The sequence below is a fragment of the Zophobas morio genome, unplaced genomic scaffold, assembly GCF_036711695.1.
Source record: "Zophobas morio isolate AGI-343-1 ecotype UQ-CSIRO unplaced genomic scaffold, CSIRO_AGI_Zmor_V1 ptg000004l, whole genome shotgun sequence".
Taxonomy (NCBI): domain Eukaryota; kingdom Metazoa; phylum Arthropoda; class Insecta; order Coleoptera; family Tenebrionidae; genus Zophobas; species Zophobas morio.
This window is the reverse complement of record NW_026972109.1, coordinates 14,141,103-14,153,733: the sequence shown is the minus strand read 5'-3', so window position 1 is coordinate 14,153,733 and position 12,631 is coordinate 14,141,103. Positions and strand designations below refer to the sequence as shown.

Sequence of the window (12,631 nt, the reverse complement as noted above, 5' to 3'; positions counted from 1 at the left end):
GATGTTTATAAAGATGTTGTATTAGTCTTCATTCTTTTGTTACGCCCAGTAAAAATACAACTCGCTTTTATAGACACTGATTGACTTAAATGAATTCGTCTCTCGAGAACGGTTATTTGGACAGACGTTGAAAAGCTTCTTTCTCCATTATCGAATTTCGCGTGATTTCCTTCCCCCACGTTTTCTCCGACTTTTCCACAAGCGAGCCCATTTCCTGCCACATCGCACGAAAAACCAAACGTCAAACTCTCCGGCCACCGAACAAAACCCGATAGCAAAACCACACAGCTTTTTTACAATTAACAATAACAAATTAACAAAAATCACCGATAACACTTTATGACTCCGTAATTGGTACATAATGAAGTAGCTTACTGTTAATTATGTAAATAAACAAACAAAACCGGACGTGCTAGAGAGTGCAAGCGTGGAAAAATTCGGCCTTTTACTTTTTTTTTGCGCAAACGAATGGGTCGTAATTAAACGTCTTTATTACAGTACCAATGCCAGTACTATCTATTAACGGTGCCCTGCCTTACACATTCCATTGTCTTTCGCATAATAACTCCCAAAAAAAAAAGTAAAAAGCTCCCACAAACGGTACCAGACAATTATGTTCGGTTCGCCAGTTTTCGTTATTTAAACATTCACCACCGCCAATTAATTGCGCAATCGTATTTCATTTATCTCTTGCGAACCGAACTTTATTTGCGTCCATGTGGGTCACGGCCAATTGAATTTGGCAGTGAATGTCGTCGACGTCGTCTCCAACACTGTTGCGTCACAGATCAAAGGAGAAAAATCACGGAAACGGGAACAGGTCGAGGACGAAGGCCAGCCCTTGGGGGGAGCTCTTCAAACAAAGTAGCTACCTGGAGTTCGGGGTTGCCATATGCCGCCGGAGGGTACAGGTTTTGTGTATGAGGAAGAAGGGTTAACTCGAAGGGTAAACAAGGGATCGCGTGAGATCTTGGTCTGATGTTTGGAATGGTACGGGAAGACGGGTTTTTGGGAATTCTCATGCTGCTAGATTGGGTGTGTTCGGTGTGATAATGGTTTCGTTCGACATGTCCAGTTGGAGTTAATTGGAGGTTACATTACTTGTTCTTGCGGTATGGGTGAACGTACATTGAAAAATACAAGTTTTGGTGGTGTTTATTGTTGCGTAAATGGGATTATGTGTTCTGAACGATGAGTAGAACAAAGAGTTTGTTACTTTTCTAACACTGGAGTTCTCATGTTCAAGAGGGTTTCCATAGGAACATTCGTTATACAAAATCAGTACCCAAAGACTGAAACCTAATGCTGAAGATTCGATTTTTTTATTCTTGAAGCTTTGAATCCTCAAGTTTGAATCATTGATATTAATCTCGAGCTTTGTAAATCTCGAACACATGGTCTGCAGACAGAAATTACAAAAAATGCAACGTAAGTGGAAAAAAGGAAACCTTTGTTTCTTAATAAAGATTGTTCTATCTTTCAGTGACATTTTAGTAATCAGAGATCGTGAAATAACTTTGTAAAGATGGTATTTGTAGTAATGGTATTCTACTAACCTTTAACATGCTCAAAGAGTTGTCATGCATATTTTTTATTTCTTTAGATCACAATTCATCTAATTCTTCATAGTCACGTTTAGAACATACATAGTGGAACGTCTAACATTTGCGTAAGTTTCGGCTCTGATTGGCTAGTTCAAAGTCATTTTCGAGCAACACTTATTTTAATGGCGTAGCTCCTTCGCATTTGCTTTTTAGTACCGAGGAAACCAAAATACGACGCTCCAGCAATGAAAACGTAAACATTGTAGCGAGTATAAATAATAAATATTTTCTGAAAGTAAGAGTCAGTGCAGCTGCAGCTGTTATTAAACAACCACCGCTATAATACACAATTTCGAATTAACATTCTGGGGCAAATAGTTGGGAATTTTTGTGTCAAATATTCTTTAAAAGGAATTGGCAAAAAACTAATAATTACAGTAATGAGATGTTTATCTAAAGAAGACGGCGACAAAAGATAATCATTTTAGAGAGAAACGAGACTCATTGATGGACTTTCCACGGTAGCATCGACCAGTGGCGGCGTAAAGGGGGCGAGGGGGCGGTCCGCCCCGGTTACCAAGCATCAAGGGGTGACAACGACAAATCGCCGGTACAGCTAGAGAATACTTACAGAAGAATCACTCTGCAAAAATACACAAAAAAAAAATCGGGGCGGCAGACAGACAGACGGACGGAAACGAGCGACCTATTTCTTCGTACTCTAGGAGTCATGAAAGGTCGAGAAAATGTAAAAGTGGAGAAGTGGCCTATAGACTTGATTACAATACATTTTTCTGGTTGACAGCACTAAATCCACGAAAATCAAAGTTTGCCACTAATATTAAGCCAATGACTACAACGGCTTTCATTTGAATATGTGTAGTCTTCTTTTCATAACAAGAAAGGTAAAACATGTTTAAAAGGGTAACATTTTTGTAGGTAGTATCGATTTTGCAATTAGGCTCCGCCCCTCGGTCTGACAACGAATGAAAAATTCATCACGGTTGAGATCGAGAGGGATGGGTGGGGCTTCTCTTTTGGTTTTCTTTTTAATTAATATATGTATTCAGTTTTCCTTGTATAACACGAGTACTTGCTAAGAACATGTTTCACATGGTAATTTCTCGTAGAAAAATAAGTATTTTACAATTAAGCTCCGCCCCTCGGCTTACGACGAATAAAAAAAATAACCAGAATTGAGATAGGGCGGGTGGGTGGGGCTTACACGGTTCAAATAGTTTTTGCAAGGAAATATGGATTTTGCAATTATGGGGCGGAACCTAAATGCAAAATCGATATTTCCTTATACAAAGAAGTCTACACATATTAAAACAAAAAGGAAAAATGTAAGCCCGCCCACCCGCCCTATCTCAATTGTAATGATTTTTTTTATTCGCTGTGAATCAAGGGAACGGATCTTAACTGCAAAATACTTATTTCTTTACAAGAAATTAAAAACATGTTTTTGAATATCGTGTTGTTCGAAGAATACTACGTATATTAAGAGGACCCGGGGTGGGTTAGTTAGCATCATGCTTGCCCGCTACACCTTGGGTCGTGGGTTCGATTCCCGCCATGGCTCTGGGTGTAACGTGTATGTCCCGTTCCCCTGTAATTGGGCCTCGGTGCCTGTTGGGGGACGTAATTGAATAAAAAAAAAAAGGCAAAATATGAACCCCGCCCACCCACCCCATCTCAATTGTGATGATTTGTTTTTATTCTTAGAAACTTAAAACACGTTTAAAATGTTAAATTTTTGTAAGGAAATATGGATTTTGCAGTTAGGCTCCGCCCCTAGGTCTGCCAACGAATGAAAACTTCATTACTATTTAGATCAGGGCAGGTATGGGCGGGGCTTAATCTTTGACTTTAATTTTTTCTTAATATATGTACATAGTATTCTTTGAATCACACGATACTCAAACAAATGTATAACATGGTCATTCATTGTAGAGAAATAATAAGAATTTTGCATTTAAATTCCACTCCCTTGGCTCTCGACAATAAAAAAAAAATCATCACAATTGAGACAGGGTGGGTGGGCGGGGCGTATATTTTGCCTTTTTTTTTTTTTCTTAATATACGTAGGCATCTTTTCATAACAAGAAACTTAAAACATGTTTAAAATGGTAAATTCTTGTTCTTTGGCTTTATTTTTTTCTTAATATACGTAGTATCCTTTGAACAACACGATAATCAAAAAAATGTTATTAATTTCTCGTAGAGAAACAAGGATTTTGCAGCTAAGCACCGTCTCTTTGGCTCACGACGAATAAAAAAAATCATCACAATTGAGATAGGGTGGGTGGGCGGGGCTACATTTTGCCTTTTTTTCTTAGTATGTGTAGACTTATTTCGACAAGAAGAAACTTAAAACATGTCAAAAATGGCTCAATAGAAAACCGCCCTGGGTGCCAAACCACGCTACGCCGCCACTGGAATCGACCCCACTTTATTTAATAACAAATTCAAAATTACATATAGGACTTTTAATGTTGTATTTATATAAATGTTTAATAACTCTTATTGGAAGTTTAGCATCCCATTAATTTGACGGTACTGGTCAAACAGAACAGCAATCAGATTTAATAATTATATCTTGAAAGCGGCAAACGTCATAGCACTTTTAATTGCAAGCAATTGCCGACTAATGAAAGTTAAATTTTTCAACTAAAAACCAGAAGCACGTATTAGCTTTAGCGCATTTAAATTGCGGTGGTTGTAACATTTTACGATGACCATCATCTTTACCTTTTTGTGGTATTTTGTATTTTTCTGTCTGTGTGAAACCAGAGAAATTTATGTGAGAGTTATACATTGTTTCAATTCTTTAATCGGGCATTGTTATGAAAATGTGGTTGGACAGTTTACACGTAAGTGTGTTTGAGGTTAAGGTTGCTTTTTCGAGGATATGACCAACTTAGGTGAAACTCTCTTTATATTTCCTTTTTTGTTGATTCTCAAGATTTAACCCGTTTTGTGTTTGTGAACAAGAAATAACTCCGGTTTACTGAAATTTCAGGTTGTTTGAAACACTGTTGGTTGTATAAATACACGCTTGATTAAATTCCAATTTACCTGGAAAAGTGCACAATGCTCGGTTCGCATAAAGGTGTGAAACATTTTTCTTGTTCACGATTATTGATTAAACTCTTCCTGTTAAAGTTTATATTACCATCGTAGCAACCGCAGGTTAGAATTTTTTCGACCTTTGAAAGCAATTTTTACTTCCTGCGCATCACCCATCATGATGGTACTCCACAAAATAATGGCCTTGGCGGGTACCACCTGCCATCTGCGTTTTAAAGACATTCAGAAATTCCGGTGATTGACATTTGAAGCGATTACAAAGCAGCTGCTTTATTTATCTTATTAGCCATTGTGGTTTGAATGCAAATTCACGAGTTGGTTGGACTTTAAACATCGCCATGAGCAATTTCATATATTAATGAAGCGATATACGAGCGTAGTTTAAATCAAGCATTAAAGATGTTTGTTATTTAAATAAGTCGAGTGGTTTTTTCCAACTTCTTAAGCAGCACACGAGTACAAGAACTACAATAAACAACAATCACGCGGTCGGCTCGACAACCATAATGGACACTTTTAGTCGACAAGTAAAGCGACATTTCTGTGTCGCGGTTATAAAACAAGCCGCTTTTTTCCCCGTCACGCCGATTAATTTATTAGAAATTTTCGAAAACGTTCTAATTTTACGAAACGAAAAATAGCTATCACTACTTGGACGCTTTCCTTGAATTCTATTTTTATTAAATGGAGTGTAATAATAACGAGCGTCGTAGGAACCTTGTTCTTCATTTTTTCCCTGTTTTTGATTTGTGTGGAACGCGTGGCAAAACTTTGTTTGGAAGCGAGCGGATTAGTACGTCAGCGTGAATTTTCGCCCGCCTACTCGCGGTACCTACGTTCGCGATCTGTCAGTACTGTTCGCATCGTTGCTTGATCGTGAATCGTTCCGCTTCTCATCTATTCACGATTTACAAGTTGTCGATTTTTCCGGATTTCGCTGTCAATGCCGACGGGTCGGTGACTGCTCGAAAATCTCAATCGGTACTAATCTGTTTCATTTCAGCCTCAGCGAGTGCTACTTCGCGGGCAAGGGTACAGCCTTGGTACTGCCGGCCGCGGAGGCGCAAAAATCCAACAGACGGCCCGACGCCCAAGGCAGCAACATCCGGAAACATCTGCAGTCGATCGTGGATCTTTTGCGACCGGAGGAGACGCTCAAAATGGTAAGTTGGGTGGTACCAGGTGTCGCTGCCGACATTTCATTACGAAATTAGTACGAGTATTTCAATATTAATAGGAATTTAGTTTTCCTACGAGTGGTAAAGTAATGCAGTCGTTATGGATCTAGTAGGAAATGTAGTACCGCAGTACGTCAGTTTATATTGCAAACTATTTGTTACAATGTAATGTCGCATAGAAGTTCTAATTAATGTGTACATGGTGATTCATTTTCTTGGACATAAAAACCTAACACTGAATACCTAATGAACAAAGCTTAGAAAAACTCTTTTATTACATTTCACCCTCTTTACGATTGCAATCGATGGAAATTCAAAGATGCTAATTTAGAAAAAGTGCATACTTACCTGGATTATATCAACTAATTAGTCTTGAATGTTATACAAGATTATTTTAATGAAGAAAATAAAGTTAATATTGAAACAAGAAACACAGCGTTAATTGCTTTCAAGTGAGTTTTAATTGACCGTCGTAACTCTTATTGTCGTGTTGACATTTAAAGTCAGTTATGAGGAATCCCGGAATGATAATACCGTGGATTAACTTTATAGTAATTGGTAAATTAGTAGCTAGTTTTTTTGCCGTATAACAGAAATGCGAAATTGTTGCTGAAATTTCCCGTTGTCATCATTTTGTTTGGCTATAAATTGTAAGAACTGGTAAAACCCATCGCGGTACTATCTGTGAGATCAATGCCAGATATAGTCAACGGTTTACTATTTATTTCAACCGTTGGTTTTGATATAGACTTAAATAAATTGAACCCTAAACATTCTGGTTGAGATCTAAATTTTGCAGAAAATGCTGGGAGCTTGTAATTGTCTTTGGTGTCATAAATTTTCTTTTGGTTTCCTAAAGAAAGTTTATGTTAAGCTAAAAACCACCAAGGGAAATTTTTTCCATGAGATGCATTTTTTCCTTTGACTAATCTGAAGCAATGTGCCCACAATATAACTCGTGACGTAATGAATTGAAGCATAAAATGGAAACTACTGCTCTGATTTCGTGTAAACGCGAATTTTACGCAGATTTCACGGTTTTGAAATTGGGTCAGGTTTCGTTTTAGTTTTGAAATTACGAATGGCACTTAGGCGGTGATTGATTGAAGAAGCGTTTGCTGGGTAGGGATTTCGAAAGGATACATTGCAATACATGCGATTCGTGGGGCTGTGTTTTCACTTGTGTTAGTTTTAGCTCTAATGCATTTCCAAGGAATCTGTTTTGCGTCTAATTAAGTTGAAAAATACCGGTGTATAACTTGGTATTGTATGTTAATCAAACGAATTTGAGTTCCTAAAACGAGTTAATTTATTGCGTGTTACTCATCAGTTGATGTTTTGTGATTGAAGTTGAATGGATTGACGGCTATGTTACGTAATTTTTGTTATAGGAGTGTCGAAATTTTGATAAGGATATTATCGTTTATTGATTTGTTGTGGTAAAAATGTTCATTATCGATTTGATACTGGGTCTGCACGAATTTTAATACTTCAGATTATTGTGTTTTTATGGAGCTGATATCAGAAGGAAAAGTATATAAAGACAAATCTGATAAGGACTTTTGTCCCATTTGGAAAAATCGAGATAAAACGACAATTTATGTGTCAAATATATCAGCCCTGTGTAAATACGTTTCAATAATAGTGTTTTATCTCTCATCAGTTTTCGGTTTTGTTTAGGCGGAGATAATAACATTTATTAACATCATAATGTCACATAATTCGTTTATTCTTTGTCTTAATGTAATCACACTTAAGAATTTTCGTTCGCAGGCTACTACGAACCCACATCTTTTTGTCTTACTAGCTAATATTGTATTTATGTGACGTAACCGTTGAAAACACTACAGACAATTAAAAAAAAAAAAACAAAATAAAAGTCGCTATAAATTGTAGTAAAGTGTTGTAAAAAATCTTGGACACCGTGTGTATGTAACTAGGCCATGAACAACTTCAAAGTTTCCAAACAAACACGAATCAATATTAAAAAAATGAAACACTTATAAATAACTTTCAACAAAGTTATTAATATGCAAATGTAAATAAAAATAAAAGTAGCTGTCCGAGGATAAAAAAGTGAAGTGCTCGGAAAATATCGTTTAATGAATACTCAAGCTTATGATAAATTGCAGCGATTTGGTTGCTTCTTTGTAAGACGGTATTAGTGGCAATTAACAAACTGGTAATCTGGCTTAACGTTGTACTCTTTGACAAGTAGTCATCCTTCGAGGTAAAATTCGCAGCGTGCTTTAAAAAAATACACAACTTTCATTTTGACTTGTTAGTTACACACCGTTTTTTATTTTCGGTATCTCGTTTCGGTGACAGAAACCTAAATGGGGCCATGTTGGCGTCACGTGCGCGACAAATTTTTGATGGTTTCCTAAATTAAAAGCATAATTATATAGCAATTATAATTAGCTGGCATTTCTAATTTTAACTTATGAGATTTCACTAAGGTTAATTTCATAAATATATCCCCTGGTGCTCGTAGGCGATTTCTATTAACCGCTTGATTGTATTCCACGGTCTTAAATCAGGTGACATTATCTCCTAATCCCGAAATAGGATCATTGTCAAATTTGTGGGATTTATAGCAAATAAATCACTTTAAAACAGGAGGCGGTTGATACATTGCAGAAATGTAGACCTTCAAATTGATTTAAAACAGGATGAGAATTTTTTTCAAGCGCGAAAATTAACGATGATAAAGGGTTTTTTGTCCGATTTATCACACAAATGAAAGTGACTGCCGTATGTTATTTATAGTAAGCGGACAATTTTCGCAGCTCCATACAATATCGATTTTTGGATGTTTGTGTCATTCCTTTGATCTCGTTTATGTTTTAATTTAATCAACAAAGTTTTGGATTTTTTCACAACAAGCTAACTTCCAAATTACTTGAGTTAGTTTGCACAGAAATCCTTCGATCGACCTTACAAAGAGAAATTTATTTAATTAATGTAAACAATTGCATAACTCACTTAAACAAATTGGTTCTAAAATGGAGGCAGAACTAATTTAGACAAAGTTGTAGCAGAACGTCCGTCAGAAATAAATATTTCTTTTAAATTAATTAATCTGAATATTGATGTAGAGTTTAGATGTAAAATCGTGCTAGGTAGAAGATTTCAAAGACATTTTTCTGTGGAGCTGAGTGGTCAGAATTCGTCTGGAAAAGTGAGTTCAACTTTTCCCAAGGTGTAATTTATGCATGTACTTTCTGTGTAGAGGAGGTCGTTCCAGAATCCACTGTTCATTACACCCTTTCTCGTGCCAGTGCTCTTTCTCTCTTTCTTTTATTCCGTGGCAAGAAACGCTGGGACTTTTTTAACTCTAAAATCGATTCTGTCTGGAATATCAAATCTATTTATAAATTTGTCACAGTCTCGGTTGCGGGAAATCACGTCTGTACACCTGATGATTCCTCGAGAGGAAAATCAATTCAGGTGGAAATACCATAGGTCAGTTTCTATCACCTTTAATGACGCAACCCGATCACGACCCGGTACGTCACACATTACTTCACCAATAAAAACCCACCATCGATTAAACTCCCATGATTGATTTTGTAAGACGTTTCGTGACCAAGGGTAGGTACCCATTCGCTCATCAATTATCACTCCTCAGGTGCGAAGATGTTCTTTGTTCTCTCGTCGTGCACCCTGACATTTAAAGGTCTCGATTTCTTCGCAAAGAGAAAGGCATACATATACATGTAAATGTAATCAATCTATAATTAAGCGTTACGTTATTGTTGTATATCCGCGTCCGATTGTAAACTTTTTTCAACGGAGTGCGGCCCTGAATTCGCTTGGTCCGCTTCCAAAAAACTTAAATATAGAGACGTGTCCAACGGTTCACGTTTTGCGGTGTTTACGACGCAACTAGTGACCTTTTTAGGGGGGATCACAACAATAAATACGTTTTCGAGTGCATCGACACGATCCAAGTGGAAAATAACGAAAAACGACCCAACCTAGGCGCACTTTCACTGGTTTATCGAACGACACAAAGGTCATCCGAGATAATCAAAAAGGGTACGGTCTAGCCCGAAACGAGCGAGACGTTTATTCCCTGGGTCAGGTAATACATATTTATCGTGCTTGTCGTTTGTGTTTATATATTTTTTTTATATTTGCATTTGTTTTATATGCTGGTAGTGTGACTAGTGAAAGTATATGTGTGTGTGTTTTGTGCGTGTCGACAATGTGTGTGCGGATTGATGGGTTTCGTAAGACGCGTTGTCGAAAATACGACATTTTTGCGCAGATTTAAAATCCGAAGGTTTCGGTGCGGCTTTAAATTAGAAGGTTTGCTAACCGCGAGTAATGAACCCGAGATTAATGAAGATAACTACAATAGATAGATCGGCTGTCACTTTTTTACTATAGCTCACTGATTTTTTTTTAACTTATTTTCCATATTTATTTCCTAGTGGTTTTTGTAGTAAATCATTTTTCGGGTTATATAATGACTGCGATTTTAATTACATGTATTAAATTGTCAGCGCTGATAGGATTGTTTGTTTACATTTATGTAACAAGGATGAAATTTTCGCAACGTTTTTAAAATAATGACCCAAAATTCTCAGTTGTTTTTAAACAAGAAATCAATAAAAGATTCCGGGATTTTCAACCTTGATAATAATATTTGACTTATTTTATTATCAGTTATCGTTAGAAATATGGATCGTGAGGTTATGTTTGTTGAATGTTTTAATTTTACGCCATTGTAAGTCTGTTATATTTTGTTGTCGAGGAAATTTCGCACTCGTAAATCAACCGTGTGTTCATTCATACTTATTTTTAAACATTCTTGTATATTCTGTCATATCGCCTCGGGCAGAAGTTTATTCACTTTTTATGTTTTTACTTTTGGCAAAAAATGTAGGTAAACGACTTCATATTAACATTTTTTCAGATAAAAATTCATGATTTAAAATTTTATGTAAAGAGGACACGTCATAAAAAACGATTATTATTTCAGGAAGTTAGTTTTATGTTGTTTTCAACTTTTTACCGGAAATGTAAATATTGTTGAGGTTTTTATCATAATATAGTAATAAACGGGTGGGCTGCGCTGAACACATTTTCTGACAATAAAAAAGTGGACCAAATATTTAAAAAAGCGTCCAAGGAAACAAAATTTAATCGGACAAAATTTTCCGTCATTCTTAATTTAGCAGAATTACGTATCAGGTTTCTAACGGGCAATTAACTAATAAAAGAAATGTCAACATGACTGTTAATTAAAAGGCTTTGATGTTCGCAAAGTATCAGCCAAGTACTACTTTCGCCCGTTATCCAACATCGCATGTAAATTTTTATTTGTGACGACCGAGGATGGTAGTCGAAGTGGAGACAGTGGCGTTGTATTTTCTCAGGCGATTTCTTTTTTATTGGCGATTTTTAGTGGCTTTTTCATCGATTACATCCGATGAGTCAAACCGCTGAAAAAATACCGTTTTTACGTATTAAGCACTAATTAGAAGAAACGTGGAATAATTATTTGAACTTATTGAATGAATTGAGGTTTATTTGTCTCAGATTTTAAATTTAATTATTACGTATTAGATACGCCTGAATTTGGCATATCCCAGGGGCCGAGATTGAGGCTGTTATTTTTTCCGATATTTATTAACGATCTTGACGTCATTCCGTATAAAAAACTGTTCTTTCTAGACGAGTTAAGTTTTCTGTTTTGATGCATATTGTGGTACCTAAAACTCTTATCTATTAATGTTCGGGAACACTTTCAATATTTACAAATTTGTCTTCCACAGGTCAACGAAATCTGCCCTAAGTACCACCTTCAAAGATTATGTAAATTTTAGTTAGCGTTTGGCCATCACAATATTCTAAAAACACGATTAACATTTCAAAATGCGTTAATTTTGGATATCAACAGGCAGACATACACACGGAAACCTGGATTTTCGTATTCTACAAGCAAGGAAACGTAGAAAAACATAGTGGCCAGCTTAAGCAATAAAATGTTACTTTTGGGTCTGTAGGTGTTAGTAGACGGTAATCGAGTTTATTTTCCAACTCTCAATCAGTAGTATCATTTTTGAACTTCTACTATAAAGTTACTCCATTCTGGTGTGTTAGCTAATTAACGTGATGCGCTAGTTGAGAATATAGTCGCAAAACTCGACTTTGACGTCTGTGGTCGTAAAAGCAAACGATGTGTTCAACATGAATATCGTTTCAGGCCGTAAAGCTGGAGAGCGTCCACACCGGCCGCATGCGCTACCTGGTAATCGTCTCTAGGATGGGCAAACGAGCGGAAGAGTCCTGCCTCTTGGGCATCGACTGCAACGAAAAAACAACCGTCGGTCTCGTCCTCAAAGTCATGGCCGACACGACCATCCGATTGGACGGCGACGGGTAAGTAAACAACACACGTGCGACAAAAATACTGTATTCAAAATAACGAATTACTCAAACGAAATAAATCACATCGTAGACGAAAAAATTAAATACATGTTAAAATCCAAGGTTAATGTACCTTGCGATACATGGGCTACTCCGAATCTTTATATTTTTCTCTGTTAATTCTTTGTTTTGGGTACAGTGTAGACGGAAAGGTCATCCGCCTTTCACACGACGACGCGTCGCGCCGTCTTCTGCACCGATCAATTCCTTTAAAACATCCTGTATATATTGTTTTCAGGGGTTTCAGCGTGAGCGTCTGCAACCGGCATCACATCTTCAAGCCAGTGTCCGTCCAGGCGATGTGGTGAGTGTCGCGAACTTTTAAATGTTGGGCAAGCGCGCCGCGACGCGAGGCGTCCCAAAATTAGCGCGCTTTAT

At 36.9% G+C, this 12,631-nt stretch overlaps 1 protein-coding gene across 5 annotated transcripts in view; it reads left to right on the top strand.

Moving 5' to 3' along the window:
- LOC135142125 (protein phosphatase Slingshot) overlaps positions 1 to 12,631 on the top strand; it is an 82,799-nt gene that overhangs the window by 62,357 nt on the left and 7,811 nt on the right. For all 5 annotated transcript variants that reach the window (XM_064073799.1, XM_064073793.1, XM_064073802.1 and 2 more), the window contains exons 3-5: positions 5,638 to 5,797; positions 12,030 to 12,205; positions 12,492 to 12,557. In XM_064073799.1, coding sequence (XP_063929869.1) covers positions 5,638 to 5,797; positions 12,030 to 12,205; positions 12,492 to 12,557 — 402 coding nt within the window. The remainder of the gene's footprint in view (positions 1 to 5,637; positions 5,798 to 12,029; positions 12,206 to 12,491; positions 12,558 to 12,631) is intronic.